Source organism: Ovis canadensis, chromosome 18 (genome assembly GCF_042477335.2).
Source record: "Ovis canadensis isolate MfBH-ARS-UI-01 breed Bighorn chromosome 18, ARS-UI_OviCan_v2, whole genome shotgun sequence".
Taxonomy (NCBI): domain Eukaryota; kingdom Metazoa; phylum Chordata; class Mammalia; order Artiodactyla; family Bovidae; genus Ovis; species Ovis canadensis.
Window position 1 is genome coordinate 59,354,194 of NC_091262.1, and position 16,948 is coordinate 59,371,141.

A 16,948-nucleotide genomic window follows, 5' to 3' on the forward strand; every position below is an offset into this window, starting at 1 on the left:
CTAATTTCTTTAAGAAACATGGAGTCTAGTTCATATGCAGTAAAAATAAAATTCTCCTACATAAACAGCATGAATCTTAGAATTGTTTAGCAGGAATTCTGAAAATCCACAACAGGTTATGACAAATAATTGTGTATGATTTTTATGATGTCTAATATTAATGAAATTCTTTAGTAGTTGATACTATCTACACCATGAAGGAAAAGCTGTGATTTGTCAGAGGAGACAAAGCTGGGCTTTAATCCATCCTTTTAACCATACTGCCAAGTCTATATTGTTTTCACTGCGTCTCAATTAGGAGACAGGCAGGACACCTGGTACTTCTTTATCTAAGTCCCATGGGCTGCCAGATGACTCAAAATCCATAACAGGTGCTAAGGCACTGTGAGGATAGTCCTATTATTGAAAGCTGGAGTTGTATAAAATTTGGACCATATATAATTGCTCATAAATCAGTCAATTATTAAATGAAAACATTAAGTAAAAAGTTGATAAACCCAATTCTATATAACAAAATTTATGTAAACGCACTTAAAAAGATTAACCTTAAATAAATAGGATTAAAAATTTAAACCTACCTAAAGGTTCTGAAAATCCTTCCTGATTTAATAATCCAATAATCACTGGCAGCTTCTAAAAAGCACTAACATTATCAAATATGTATATGTTTCACTTTCATGAAAGTTGTATAAACCAAATCATCTAAATGAAAAACTAAGTTACTTGGATTTCAAATTTAATGAAATTAAAATTTTGTACTCTCATTCTCAGTAAGATCTGCTTGGAAATATTATCTTTAAGTAATGAGACTTCCACAGTCAACAGAGAACTGCTTCAGAACTACCAAGTATTAGAGTAAGAGTTTTAATTGTTTAAAATTTAAACTAAGTTTAAATGTTGAGGGAAAATCAGAAACAATCACTTGTGTTTTTCCTTTTAGGAACAAAAATTTCAATACATTAAGTTAAGGAAATCAATGTGTTTGGAACAAATACTAAACTTGGGTTATGTCAGAAGACTGCAAAAAGGAAAAAAATAACTAAGTGAAATTTTACAGTGTACAATTACTTAAGTGTTATCTCTACCTAAATGTGCACTAACTTAATTAAGATTCTGTTTAAATGCTATAATTATTGGGAGTACACAAAGTGATTTATTATCATGGTAAATAGTTACAGGGTGCAGCAAACCATCATTTAAGACAGTGTCATAGAATCTATGATAAACAATATATTGGCTTAAACTAATGCACTATATGCCCCCAGGGAATAATAGGCTCAGAGACAGGACTTTAACATTAAAATCTACCCATTAATCTTGACTTAACTATAATCTATTCTGTAGTAAAAGGAAGAATGGGTATTCAATGAATTACTGTTTTTGAAATACTGCACTGGCTGCTCATTTACTAAAACAGTTTAAGTGCATATCAGAGATGGAATAGTAGTTAAATTTTACAGAATGTTACTAATTTTATAAAACATGCATTTGATTTTCCTTGAGTTTAGCAAGAACATCAAAATTCTAAAAATCTATAGATTGAAAAACTTTTCTTAAAATAACTCTGTGATCCTTTGAAAGGACATGTTGCATAAATTACAATACTGCAGTATAATTTAGTCAACTTAATTTCTGCTGAAAAAAAAGAATCATCTATGGAAATACATTGTTGGGTCAGGATCTTGGGGGCTGAAATAAGCTTTTAAGTTGTACATCATTGTTTTTTTGCATGAGAACCTCCAACTGCTTGATTAGACTGACCAGAAGAAAATGTAAAGACCTGGAGTGGTGTTTATATAAATATTACAGCATACACTGACTCACTTTTAAAAAAGATATCCAAAATAGAATTCAAGGAAAGATAATCATGAGTGACTGAAACAGGCATCACCTCATTTAAATGATAAATCTAGTATTTAACCTTGAGATTTGCTTAGCGGATTATTTTAGCATTTGCGACTGTTACACATAAAATTGATTTATATTTCTGTATCAGTATAGCTTCTATATATTCAGATGATATTCGGGAATTGTTAAAAGCACACAGTAAAGGAAATTAAGTCAAATTTGTCTCTAACCTTATGTGATGCATAAACTTTGGTGGTTTTAACCCACTTCCCCTTATTTTAAATTTCTATCAAGATTACAAAACATTATTTTCAGTTCATTTAAACATAAAAATACCATGAAGGAAAACTGACTTTTTGCTCTGCTATAATCTTGTGGGCCGTTAACAGGGAATTACTACAGGTGGTTGCTTAAATATATTTATTTGCTTTCTTTTTGATAGCAGGTATGTGCTAAATAAAAATCAACACCTTTATCAAGAGAGAATAAGTAAATGTAGAAACATCAGTTCTACAACAGCTATTTTTGCTGCTTCTCTTTTTCTCAACAGCAATTAGTAAAGCAACCCCTTCCCCTCCTCCCTAGTGCCGTCAAGCTGTTCAGAGCAGTTTGCAACTCGACAATGGTACCATTGTGAATGCTCTCTGGGCTTCCTTCCCACAGAGAGTTAAATGGGCAGTTCCTGCTGCCCATGATTGGTGTCCAGTGAAATAATACTCAAGAGCCAGGTTTTATCAGCTTCACGCCAAAGAAGTGAAGCCAGGGAACCCAAGCCTTCATATCATACTGGACCATATGCCAACCCTGATGGCCCCAAAGGTTTATCACTAAGAATCAGGATCCATCATGTCCCTTGTGAAATTTCACTTCACATACCTTATGTGAAATGCAAAGCTTCACTAAAAACCGAACCTTCTTTACAATTGGCATGAACAGATGGACGGTAACAGTGGTTTGGCAAGCAAAAGTTAAGATTTAAATAGGCTGTATTCTAGTGTTTGAGAGGAAAAGCAGTTAGAAGAAAATGAGGAGATCTGTGATCCATAGTTTAATTTTAATTCCATTATTGAGTTATTAAAAACACAATAGCAAAATCTCTTATATTTAGTAAAAAAGGAAATTAATGGATTAAAAGCACTGCAATTCCTTCATTACACAAGGTTAGAGTAATTTCAGCTTTACATCCTTCATTCTTTGCTCTCTGAAATCCCCAAATAGCATCTGAATCTACTACTGTTTTTTATATTAAAAAAAAGACTAGAATAAAACTTACACATTATGTAGTAGGTATACTCAATAATAACATAGGCACACTAGTGCATCTAGGTCACAAATATCAACATAAAGGTTTAATGGAGAAAAAGTTCCTTTCTAGCATAGGTCAGAAGTTAGTAAAGATACAGAAGTAGAGAAACTTCAAGTTTTGTTGTTCTTATGGAAAAGTGGGACGATCACCTGATAGTTTTCTATTTTCTTTCTGGTATACTATGATATAACCCAACTATCTAGACTGGACCATATGTGGACCATACTGTCATGCTGGATGTGGCAAAACAGTTAAGATGCTGGTAGTGCTTTCTTTTCCTATCAGAACAGGATAAAAATACTTCATCTGTCAACAACATGTTAAAGTATAATAATATATAAAAGCACATTTTCTGAGCTCTTGCTACATGGCAGACAGGCTGCTTAGTGCTTCATATGGATAATCTCATTTAATCCTTACAACATTCCTGAGTTTGGTACTCTTTTTACAGATTAAATAAAAATCAGACACAAAGACAGTGACACACTTAATAAACGGTTCTGGACTCTGAAGCCCATGCTGATTTCCCAAGAGTCAGCTGCCACACTTTAAAAAATAATTAATTTATAATTAAGGACTTAGGATAGTCTGTATTTATCAATATTATCTTCAGAGGAAATGATCTACAAAAGACAGTAGATATATAAATTTATGTAATTTCTCAATAAACTCACTTTCTTCTAACATGAAATGGCAGCAATATTGATGGGCCTTCCTAAGAGGTTTTATAATGTTCTATCGTAATGAATGGCAAACTGCATTAGCAGAGCCAATCAATTACATTTTGTTTTGGCTCTTATACTTTTGCAACAGGTTCTATACATTTGAGTAGCAGAACTGCAGGGATAACAAACTGTGACTAATTGAAGAATGATCATTGACTTCTGGTAATTTGTCTGATAAAGTTAAACAGAAACCCAATTCTGGCATTTACGAAAAAAGTCAAATCTAAACAGATTAGAAGAAATCAAATGATATTGGTTTGGTAGGAAAGAATATTAAATCTAGGAGGAAAGTGTTTTTTTAAAGATAACCATTTAGTTTCATAATATCCCTTATAATGTATATTTCAGAATATTACATATGTATTACATATGCATAAAAAACTGGCTCCCCTGGTGGCTCAGACGGTAAAGCGTCTGTCTACAATGCGGGAGACCTGGGTTCGAGCCCTGGATTGGGAAGATCCCCTGGAGAAGGAAATGGCAATCCACTCCAGGACTACTGCCTGGAGAATCCCATGGACAGAGGAGCCTGGTAGGCTACAGTCCATGGGGTGGCAAAGAGTTGGACACGACTGAGCAACTTCACTTTCACTTTCTATACATAAAAATCTCAAAATATAAATGGCAAGGATTATAACAGACATGCTCCATTCCACCTACTCAGATCTCACCTTTGAGGCCCAGATTTTCCACACATTCTTCCCCTAGTTTTCTGACTCCAAAGTAATGATTTTTTCTTCAGGACTCCCATAACATTATTATCTACAACCTGACCGTGACACATTTTACCTTGTGTAATTTTTAGTGTAAATATATATTATCTCTCCTATTAAATTATAAACTTATAGAAGAGATTAGCATCTGATTTGTCTTTGCATTTCTCTCAAAATATTTACCATTACTATGTAAGTGATCAATAAATATTTTTGATAGAAGAAAAACAGTATAGTTCTATCTTCTTACCTGGTGGTGGTTAAACTAATTATTCATCATATTTAAGACTGATAAAACTTTTTTCAAATTATATCCTGGAGTAAGAAAGGTTAAGAAGAAAACTTAAGAAAACTAAGACATGGGAGATGGTTAATTTTATGTCAACCTGGCTCGGCCACAGTACCCAGTGTTTGGTTAAATAGCAGCTTAGATGTTGCTCAGAAGGTAATTTTTAGGTGTGATTACCATCTCTACCCTAACTCCCACAGATTTCAGACTTGCCAGTACCCACAATCATGTGAGTCAATTCCTTAAAATCAACCCCTCTCTCTATATATACACTTAAGAACATGCATCCTACTGATTGTTTCTCTGAGAACCCAAATACAATATGATTATATACTGTAACTTCTGAAAATTTTGTATGTATAATAAATCTCACATTAAAGAAAAACAGGATGTATGTAATATCAACATATTTAACATTTATACACAGTCATAATGTCTCTGGGATCAAAACAAATAATTTAAAATTTTTATTTAAGAAAAAGCCATGATATGACTTTTGATCATGAAATTGATGTTTTAGAATTATATTCTTACAAAAAAGTCAAAAACAACTAAAAAAAAACCCCAAACCCCACACCAAAACACATACACACTCTCTTTCAACAGGTAACTACTAAATGATGGCTAAACATCAACCTGACATAGTCCTTAGGTCTAATGGTTATCCAGAATGTGCCTACTCTTCCTCCCCAGTGATGCATTTCAATTCTAACTGCATGATCAAACCAACAAATTGAGCTCGAGACAAAAAAAACCAAAAAAAAACCCAAAAAAACCTAGCTGACAAAGTCAGAAGTTGTAAGGAAATGCTTTTCAAGTACAAGTAATGCAAGAAATGACAAGTGAAGTGAAGGAGAGGTTTCAAAGCTTGAAAGACAGTCATCAATACTGACAGATTACTGTAATTCTGGCTGCCAGCATGATCGATTTGGGCAGCATATGACAATCAATATTGTCCTCATTTAGTGAACAGCATTAGATTCATAGATACAGAAGATGTTCCTAGGATAAAATTTAAGCTGTATTTAATGATCATAAATAGCACAATTTATGCTGTGGAATCTTAGTGGGTACTTTTATTGGGCATAAAATAACTGACACAGCAGTTCAATTATCTAAATATAATTGAGTTTATTACATATTCTTTTACTCCATTTCTCTTATGAGGATTAAAATAGAACCTGATGGTTTTCAAAAACTATTGCTATCTCAATTTTTATTGTAATTTCTCATAAGCTTTATTGATCTGTTTTAGAATACATGATTTTTTCCTTAATGTGAGCTTATCTGAATTTGTCAAAACTACATATTTAAAATTTTATTATTTCTGAAATATTTGCTATTTAAAATGAAATGACATCTATATTTAGTATCTTAAAATGAAATCATCTAGTTGTAATTTATTATATAAACTTAAAAATCAAAGTAATCTCTGTATATTGTCAATTCCCTCAGTATTTAAAATTAATATACACCTTTGTGAACCTTTGTCAAAAGAGAATAGTTCTTCAGATTAGCAAAGGCTAGGAGTATCTCTACTATATACTTAAATAGTATGGGGAAACAACTTCTATTCAGCTTTTAAATTCAAGCTTCCAAGTCAAGAAAAACTTGTTTGATCTGATTTAATATTTTTACTGATTGTTGCTGAAGTGGTTTTCCTGATAGAAGTTCCTCATATCTGCTGGGTAAAGTGTTCATGTTTACTGTTTTCATCTTAAATTCTCTCTCTTCATCTTAGAATTTTCTCCAGTGTGGTATCTATTAATGTCTCAGCAAGATTAACTATAAGAACTTCATGAAACAAGCCTGAAAATCCAATTCAATCAATTAACCAACGAACCAACCAAATATAAAAACCCAATTAGGCAATTCCTTGGTGTTGGGTAGAGTTGTTTTATATTGACTGTAATCTTTACACATAACAGAATTAATCACGGCACAAAATAATGTATCTTATTTCATTTACTAGGCGCATCTAAAATTCATTTTCTCATTTATTCTTTGCCACAATTCTGAGATGGGTATTAGCAAGTTTTTTATTAAAGATGAAGAAAGTTAGGGTTAGACATTCTGGGACTTGACTATGATCACACGGCAGACCTCAGGTTAAAATCAATGTTTATAACTGCAAATCCAGCTATTATACCTCTAGTGTAACATGCAAATGGGAAATAGTCTTCAAGAGGTGCAGGTAAAGGAAATTAAGCCATATCCTCACTTTTCATTGGTGTACTTGAACTACTTGGTGATGTGCATCTTACATGCTGTTTGTCTCTCAGGCCAGAAACAGTTTGTGTTAGCTCAATAAATTGAGTTTCTACTGACACAAGAGGCAAGTAGAGGTTTGTATTACACTCTAATTGCACTCTCATCACTTTCCCAAAAGATTTAAGGCATTCTTAAAAGCTTTTGCACAACAAAGGAAACTATAAGCAAGGTGAAAAGCCAGCCCTCAGAATAGGAGAAAATAATAGCAAGTGAAACAACTGACAAAGAATTAATCTCCAAAATACAACACACATTTCTCCAAAGAAGACATATGGATGGCCAATAAACACACGAAAAGATGCTCAACACCGCTCATTATTAGAGAAATGCAAATCAAAACCACACTGAGGTATCACCTCACACCAGTCAGAAGGGCCATCATCAAAAAAGTCTACAAACAATAAATGCTAGAGAGGGTTTGGAGAAAAGGGAACCCTCTTACACTCTTGGTGGGAATGCAAACTGGTACAGCCACTATGGAGAAGAGTGTGGAGATTCCTTAAAAATGGAACGGAACTGCCATACGATCCAGCAATCCCACTGCTGGGCATATACCCTGAGGAAACCAGAACTGAAAGAGACACGTGTGCCCCAGTGTTCACTGCAGCACTATTTACAATAGCCAGGACATGGAAGCAACCTAGATGTCCATCAGGAGATGAATGGATAACGAAGTTGTGGTACATATACACAATGGAATATTACTAGGCTATAAAAAGGAACACATCTAATGAAGTGGACAAACCTGGAGTCTATTATACAGAGTGAAGTAAGTCAGAAAGAGAAAGGCAAATACTGTATATTAATGCGTATATATGGAATTTAGAAAGATGGCACCAATGACCCTACATGTAGCACAGCAAAGGAGACGCAGACTTTGGGACTCAGTGGGAGAAGGTGAGGGTGGGATGAAACATGTATATTACCATATGTAAAACAGACGACCAGTACAAGTTCGAAGCATGAAGAAGGGTACCCAAAGCTGGTGCTCTGAGACAACCCAGAGGGATAGGGAGGGGAGAAAAGGGGGAGGGGGTTCAAGATGGGGGTCACATGTATACCTGTGGCTGATTCATGTTAATGTATGGCAAAAACCATCCAATACTGTAAAATAATTATCCTCCAATTAAAAAAAAAGATTTAAGGCATTCTTTCTACTGTATCTTAAATGAAATGATGGAAAACACTAACCTCAGGATGAACATCAGGATCAGGGGAACTATCAAGAGGCAAAGGTCACAAAGACATCAACTGCAGTAGAGCTGACAATGTGGACAAAATCAGTTTATGCATAATAAGCTTTCTAGAGATAGGAAATAATAAACTGAATCTTTACATTTCATAACAATGACCACTTCAAATCTGAGTTTTCAACTAGAAGTAAATGAAGATGTAACCACTACAAATAAGAACAATATTGTAAAGTAATTAACCTCCAATTAAAATAAATAAATTTATTTAAAAAAAAGAAATGCTATATAAATGTCACTAAGCTTAATCAATGTAACATGTCAGTAACCTATAATTCTATTCCACACCATCAGAATACCTGAGAAATTACACAGAAATCAGGTTAAGTCAGTGTTTCTTAAAAGAAGAAAACATATGCTGTAGACTTATGATAAATCTATTTCATGTGCAATAGGATATTTTAAAAAGCCTTTCTTGTAAAGCTTAACATCTACAGTTTATTATGTAGAAGATAAATAATTGAAACGTTTTTAATCATATAGAAAAAGTATATGAAGATACAAATCCACTTTATGAAGGAGTAATGAAAACAAATTTAAATTTTAAAACTGTGTGCATATTTCGTCCCAGGCAGCGCTCGAAGAGTTTTACACATATTGACTCATTCAGTTCTCATTAACACTATAGGCTAGATATTATTATCATTCTTCATTTTCTGGATAAGGAAATGAGGCTGAGAAGTTTTGCCCAGAACTGCAGAACCAGGAAGAGGTGACCAGTATTTGAGTCCAGGCAATCTGGCTCCAGAAGTCATGTCCTAAAACACTCCACGTCCTCTCATACTTCCATGTTTCTGTTATGCTGTTCCCTCTGCCTGGAATACTCTTCTTAATCTCATCTACCTGATGAACTCATTCATTGTTCAAGATTGGGTCAATCCTTATATTCTCAGAAGTGTTTGCTGATACCACCATCCCTTCCAGCTGAGAGGCCCCTTGTTATAATAACTTGCAGAACATTCCGTGCATAACTCTTATTACAGTATAGATACTGAAAACAATATATTTCCTCAACTAGACTGAGTACTCTGCAATGACTGCTTTGGTTATCTCTGCACATCCAGATTAGCAGACCACCTAGTATATAATAGTGCTCTAATTAATTAACCAAAAGACAAGTACTGACTACAACTGTATAAAAGAAAATACCATAACTGTTTAAACACTGGGGAGGAACACTCCATCATCTATATGTCAATAAACAAGAACTCCGTAGGTCTTAGCACATTAGAAGAAGTTACCTTAGAAAGTAGAAAACAACTGTTAAACCAACTGTTGAAAAGGATACAAGTTTTGATACAATGGAATCAGGGATTTCAGAGCTCGGCTTGCATTTATAGCTGTTGCTCGAACCATAATAGGTAGGACCTTTCCATTCACAATAGCACCATCAAAGAGTGGACCAAAGAAGGGAACCTGATTGAGAAATTAGAATAATTTAACAATTCAAACTGGAAAAAGGCTGTAAATAAAGACAATCAAAACCGTTTGCATATAAAACAATCTTTCTGCTTCCTCTTTAGTTCTTCCTTTAGCAGAAATGCTATTCAAATTTTCTGCCAAGATGGGTCATTCATACTAGGACAACAAACAAAACAAAAAACGCCAAAGGTCTACAGGGGTTCCATTCAAAAGAATTATGTGCTTCATGTAACTGATTAAACAACTTATACTACCTGCCAATTTTCCAATTTTTGGAGCCTCAACTGTATACAAAAATCCAACACTTCAAGTTACTTTATCATTTTCATGCAAGGCCAGCTTTACCAATGAACCTAAAACACTATTTTTTATTATATGGTTTATTAGAAAAAGATCTGTCACTATTATCATATGACTGATGTTTTCAAAAGTATTCCATTTGAATATGGCTAGTACAAATGGCAGCTAAAGGCAAAGACATGAGCTATGGATAATACAATAAATATTGTATGTTTTGTGGCCACATATTGTCTCTGCTGTATATTCTTCAATTTTTCAAATGAGAAAAACCCATTAAAAATGTAACATTCTTAGCTTGTGGGTTATACGAAAACAATAGGAAACGGGCCATCATTTGCTGACCTCTGATTAGATGAATCCTAAAAGAAATCTGGCTATAAGCCATAAGCATTGTTTCATACATGGGAAACAATCCATTTCAAAAAGATTCATGATCAACAGTCAAAAACTAGTTTTTCCATAAACAAAATGTCCTCAAAAAAATAAATAATAAAAACACCAAAATACTGCCAAACTTTTATTCTGAAAGAAAATATTTCTGCAGGTGTTTCAGCCCTATGAGACATTCAACTAGAACTACTTGCTTTTTTTAAACTTTGTAGAATTCTCATTTATTAAGTGACATAACTAAATAATCACGCAATCTTAACAAGATGTATCAACTAAAAATATAGGAATCATACTATTCTAAAAGGGAATGATTACCTGTGTTTTAGGAAACTCTAAATCATCCTGTTAATAAAGGTAAGTCTTTTTGTGAGCTTAGTGTAAAGGAACTTCCACTCTGGCACTACCTAGCTTTGTCCCATTCAAGTACAGTTTCTATCTGTTTTTCCTGTTTTAGCTCCTTCTGAACTAGACTTGGACAATTCACATAGCTATTCGAGTCTGTGTCTCATCTCCCTCTCCATTTTTACATAGCCTAATTCATCTGACAGAAACTCACAAATCCACACAGAACTCAAAATATTTTATTAAAATGTAAGATAAAGAATTCTTACCTCTGGTTTTTTCATTATCTGGATACTGAACATGTGGTTTTTCATCGGGTATATAACAATAAGGACATCACCAAATTCTGTAGGAATAATTCCTCTCCTGTAGTCTCTAGTATGCTCTGACCAAACAATGTGCACTTCATCATTTCCTAAATGTCTCAACTGGAAAACCAAGAAAACAGTTCATAGTGCTTGAGAAAAGCCCTGTGAATATTGTCATACAGCTACTAACAACATACTAGAAAAAGATTAAAAGGCAAAGAAATTTTAAAAATATTTTTAAAACTTCACTTGACCATTTCTCACAACATGCAAAACACAAACACTCAAAAAGATGTTAGGAGATGCTGCAGAAGACCAGATAATTTTCAACTGTCTACAGTCAATGGGAAACAGAGAAATTAGATTAAAAAAGATTCACATACAGTCCACTCTTCTTAACCAGCAATTGCACCAATTTTCCACTACCAAACCTTTCCAAAAATTGTTTAAAAGAGTGTTTTAAAAAGTGACTGATTTAAGACTGTTCTTTTTTTCTGACCACTCTCTGGAAGTGCTTATGACTGAAAGTGAAAGGGACTAAAGGAGGCAACAGGAAGAGAAGTAAAAGAAGTAAATAATTCATAAATTACCTTTGGAGTAAGAGAAAGTTGATTATACTCAGCTTAACAAATTTATTTCCAGGTTTTCTTTGCCTATGAAGGTGTTCTTGGCAATCAGAGTTAACATTATGTTCGTTAAAATTATAAAAAGTATCTAAAAGTTAGAGTTCTACTAACTTATTAGAAAAATTAACTTAATATCCATCAGTACTGAATTTTCTTCAGGGAAATATGTTTAAACATGTATTTTAATATACAGTTTGGTTATCTTGGTACATTTATTGATTCTGCCACTGCAAACATTTGAGTCCATTATTGGTGCCTAACTCACGGGTTTTTCAATTACCTTCAGATAACTTGAGATACTGTAGACAGAAATGTGTGCAAGAGAAAATTAGGGTAAGTGTTGTCAATATTCTTAGTATGAACTAAAATACAGGCAATTTCTGTTTTTGAAATAGTGATTTATTTTGGCTTACTTACTACACGGCAGGATTACAAACGTGTGATTCAAACAAACAAAGGAATTAAGTTCAGTTAATAAAAGGTTCTCTTCTGTCATCCTTTAACCTTGGAGTTCTTAATCTGGGTTCAAAGGAATCTATGTATTTTGCAAATTCTATGTATTTTTCTGAGAAGAGTCTATCATATAGGACTGCTGCTGCTGCTAAGTCGCTTCAGTCGTGTCCGACTTTGTGCGACCCCATAGATGGCAGCCCACCAGGCTCCCCCGTCCCTGGGATTCTCCAGGTAAGAACACCGGAGTGGGTTGCCATTTCCTTTCTCCAATGCATGAAAGTGAAAAGTAAAAGTGAAGTCACTCAGTCGTGTCTGACTCTTCGCGACCCCATGGACTGCAGCCTACCAGGCTCTTCCATTCATGGGATTTTCCAGGCAAGAGTACTGGAGTGGGGTGCCATTGCCTTCTCCGTCATACAGGACTAGGTAACACACAAAAAAGCCAAGAACCAATGTTCTAGCGGTTCTTAAAAGTCCCAAACACCAATCTATCTAGAAAATCCTAATCGCTATGAATAAAATTAAGTATGTGAAAACACAAGGTAAATCCCTGAACTTTAAAATTTATATTCCTAAGTAAGAAACGTCCTCTCTTCTATTATAAGATAGTGCCAGCTATTACTCTAAAGACAGTGCCTAGTTAAATCTATAGAGCAGGATCTATTATTTTCAAAATATAGAGATTTTTATTTTCGTTTAGAGAAGACTTTTTTTCTTTAGGTTTAAGTGGATTAAAGTTTCTTTTTGGAAAACATAAATGTGCTTATTGCCCTAAATACATGATGATAGACCTCAAACATCAAAACAATGTTCATTTCAAGTTTTAATTATCATTATTTACAACAAACACATACACACACCTTGAATGATATACATGCACAGCTTGGGTTTTGTGACATTTTTAAAAAACAAAAAAGATTACACAACTCAGAAAAGCTATGGCTCTATAATTTCATTTTTTAATCAAAATACTTTAAAAATATCCTTCCTATACAGCCATCCCCATGTGTCAGCTTCCCTAATAGGTTTATGTTAACTGAATACAAAAGAAATGTGAAATAAATTTAACCAGGAGGGATGATCCAATCTAATTTTGATACATTAATGTCATATGCTGTACATGTTACAATAGCAGCCAGATCTAATACTAAGCTCCAGGCTATACTGAGATTTCCAAATGGCAGATTGTTCTAAGTGATATCAAGTATAATTGAAGTAATAAACGATAGTAAAAGCTGAGCACACTGTCAGGAAGAATTTAAGTATTTACTTTTTAAAATTAAATGAGTTAGGTTAGGAAAGACAAGACAACTGAAATAATGCAGGTCTCAATTTACAGAAAATTCCTTTTATTTATCTGCTACATTAACCCTTGAACTCTTGCCAAAGCTATCTATAATTTCTAGTGCCCACTTATCTAAAGAAATGAGAGAAAAGGGCAACTGTAGTTTTATTTTATAATGAAAGTTTGTCTTCAAATATCTACCACAGAGTATTAGAAGTCTGTTATGGAAGTTTAACAGAAAAGAATAATTTTTTACAAAAATACTGTAATGCAGATATTTGTGGCATAGAACCAGGCATATAACAAAGTCATTCAGAACATGTTGAGTCATTTTAACGAAAAAGCTTCAAGTACATCCCTTATCATTATATCCAAATGCTAAAAAAGTAAGTATTTTATGCTGTTATGGTGAGGCATGTTTTTATATCTTTGGCTTTAAAAACCTGTTATATAAAATTAACTAAATTACTAATTATCATTATATAACAAACAAATGGAGAAATTGCTAATCACTACCATGTATCTTGGAGGTTTTTAAAGACTGCTGAAAATAAGAATTTTGAGTGGTTAACAGTTAATGGAAATTTCCGAAGTGTGTTTGACATTTGACATAAATATTTTATATAGCATTTTATATTTTAAATTATTTTATCTATACCTTATCTTATAAGGATTTAAAGGATTGTGTATTATATACTGGTTTCTCTCTGGGCTTCCCAGGTGGCATAATGGTAAAGAATCTGCCCACCAATGCAGGAGACACAGGAGACTTGGGTTCGATCCCTGGAGGAGGAAATTGCAACCCATTTCAGTATTCTTGCCAGGAAATGCCCATGGACAGAGGAGCTTGTCCGTGGGGTCACAAAGAATCAGACATGACTGAACATGCATGTAATTATGTATACTGAGAAAGTTTTTCTATATACTGAAAACTCACAAAGGAATTCCTACCTGCGTATTTTTGTACCCAGATGCCAATCACTTCTGAAATAGAGTATAAGAATTCTATATATGGGATAGGTCTGTTAAAATGATTGACAAGCAAAATACTCTTCCAAATTCACTTTGACTGCTATTGAAGTCATTTTGGAATTCAAGGTATGTAACATAAGCTGCAGATTATCATCATCAATTTATGAAGACAAAATGGTTAAGTTTACCAACATTCATTTTCCTGATTATCTCAGTTTACTGATAATTCTACTAAATTTTGGTGTGTGGAACAGAACAATATCAAATGTGGAATGTGCTCAGTCACTCAGTTGTGTCCGACTCTTTGCGACCCCATGGACTCCTCCTATCCATGGAATTTTCCAGGCAAGGATACTGAAGTGGGTTGCCATTTCCTGCTCCAGGGGATCTTCCAGACTGAGGGATCAAACCTGAGTTTCTTATATTTGCTGTACTGGCAGGCAGATTCTTTACCACTAGTGCCACCTGTGAAAGAGAATATAATATCTACATATGCTCTAATACAACCAAGGCTACTTCCTTTGTTCTGTACACTCAATTATTCTCTGCATTTTTACAACACTGACTTAAGTGGAAGCTGTAGTCAATTCAAACCCTTAAGCCTTTTTCTTAGAAACTTTCTTTTAAGTAGGTACAACTGACTACTAGAACTACAGCTCTTAATAAATTTTATCTTACCAGGTTCTGATTATCTTTAAGCGTATCAGGGTCTTTTGTTAGCATGATTCTTCTATTTAACACGCTGGCTCTGACTTTTCTAGATTTGGATTATCTTTAAAATCAAAATTTTGTGTCTTTATTTAGATTTTGGATAAAAATGTCAAAAGGGACAGATCTGGGTAGGAGGCTTATAGCAAGTCATTACAGATGTCCTTCTTAGTTAAATGAATATCCAACAGTTACTAAGTGTTTTCTATTCTAAGTACTCTGTGATAATTTATTTAATGTTCACAACAATGCTATAAGGTAAGTATAACTATTATTAACCTTATTTTTATAGATGAGGAATTGAAGCTTAAAAAGACAAAGTTATATAACTAGTGTGGCAGAGCCAGGATTGAAACCCAAGCAGGTTAGTTTCAGAAACCACATTTTAACCACCTCTATACATTGCCTCTCATTAAATAATTAATTTATGTCTCTAGATATAATTACACAATCAGTCAATAATATACTTATTGAACTATTATTAAGACCACATTTCTTCAACCTGTCCACAACAAACGACTTAGTTAAATGCTTTATACTGTGTATGGCCTTCCCTGATGTAGTAATCCTATTAAAACAAATTAAGTTACTTTGATGTGATTTGTTATGGTGAACTCATGCTAGCTCCTAGTGATCACTACTTCATTACCTAAGTGCTCACAAACCATCTGTTTAATAATCCTATTTTGCCGGGCACTGACATGGAGCTCATGAATGTTAGTAATTTTTGTACTTGGTGGCCTGTTCCATGTCCTTTATGAAAATCAGATGTTTGCCTATCAACAACAGTGTTTCTCATTTTCCATGATTATCAGGAGAGATTCCAGAGTTAATTCTAGATTTCCTCGGTTGAAAATCATTCATTTGATGCTGGAGACTAAAATTCAGGTAATGTAACTGTATCATCTCTTTTACAAAATCAGCTTATCCCCTGATGTCCCTATTTCTATTAAAAGCAGGTTGGGAAGATCTCTATTGGGAAGATCTCTTGGAGAAGGAAATGGTAACCAACTCCAGTATTCTCACCTGGAGAATCCCATGAACAGAGGAGGTTGGCGGGCTACAGTCCATGGGGTTGCAAAGGGTCTGATACAACTGAGCAACTACACTTATAGCATCTCTAAAAAGCTCATAAAAAATTTAAAATGTATTATATTCCATTTTTGTACTTTCCTTCCTAATGCCTCTACTGTTGCTCTACATAAGATGTAGTCATCCTAATAGCTGGACTAGTTCTTGAGTTCCTAAAAGGCCTCCCCCCTCTTTCCTCTCTACCTTCTTTCAAACACTGGCAAATACTAAGAGCCAAATGCACTGTGAAAATGTTAAGTCGCTCAGTAGTGTCCCACTCTTTGTAGCCCCATGGACTGTAGCCTACCAGATCCTCCTGTCCATGGAATTCTGGAGTGGGAAGCCATTCCCTTCTCCAGGGACCGAACTTGCGTCTCCTACATCGGCAGACAGATTCTTCACTGTCTGAGCCACCAGGGAAGCACTGTACCAGCTACTGGAGATACAGTGGTGAGGAAAAACAGACATGTTTTCTTTTCTCACAAAGCTTTAAGTTCAGTGGAGTGAAAGTAAAAAACTATTCAATTAATGAATAATCAGCAGTATAGACAATGATATAAATATACTTCTCTGAATGCAAATAACAAAGACAACTCAACTATAATGGCATTGGAAGAATGCATAGAAGATAATTAAGTTAAGGCAGTTACTTCATGGGATTAGTGGTAT

The 16,948-nt window shown here is 34.1% G+C and overlaps 1 protein-coding gene across 7 annotated transcripts in view; it reads right to left on the reverse strand.

Moving 5' to 3' along the window:
- RALGAPA1 (Ral GTPase activating protein catalytic subunit alpha 1) overlaps positions 1-16,948 on the reverse strand; it is a 200,128-nt gene that overhangs the window by 17,935 nt on the left and 165,245 nt on the right. For all 7 annotated transcript variants that reach the window (XM_069558714.1, XM_069558708.1, XM_069558712.1 and 4 more), the window contains 2 exons: positions 11,126-11,284; positions 9,691-9,818 (listed from right to left, as the gene is read on the reverse strand). In XM_069558714.1, coding sequence (XP_069414815.1) covers positions 9,691-9,818; positions 11,126-11,284 — 287 coding nt within the window. The remainder of the gene's footprint in view (positions 1-9,690; positions 9,819-11,125; positions 11,285-16,948) is intronic.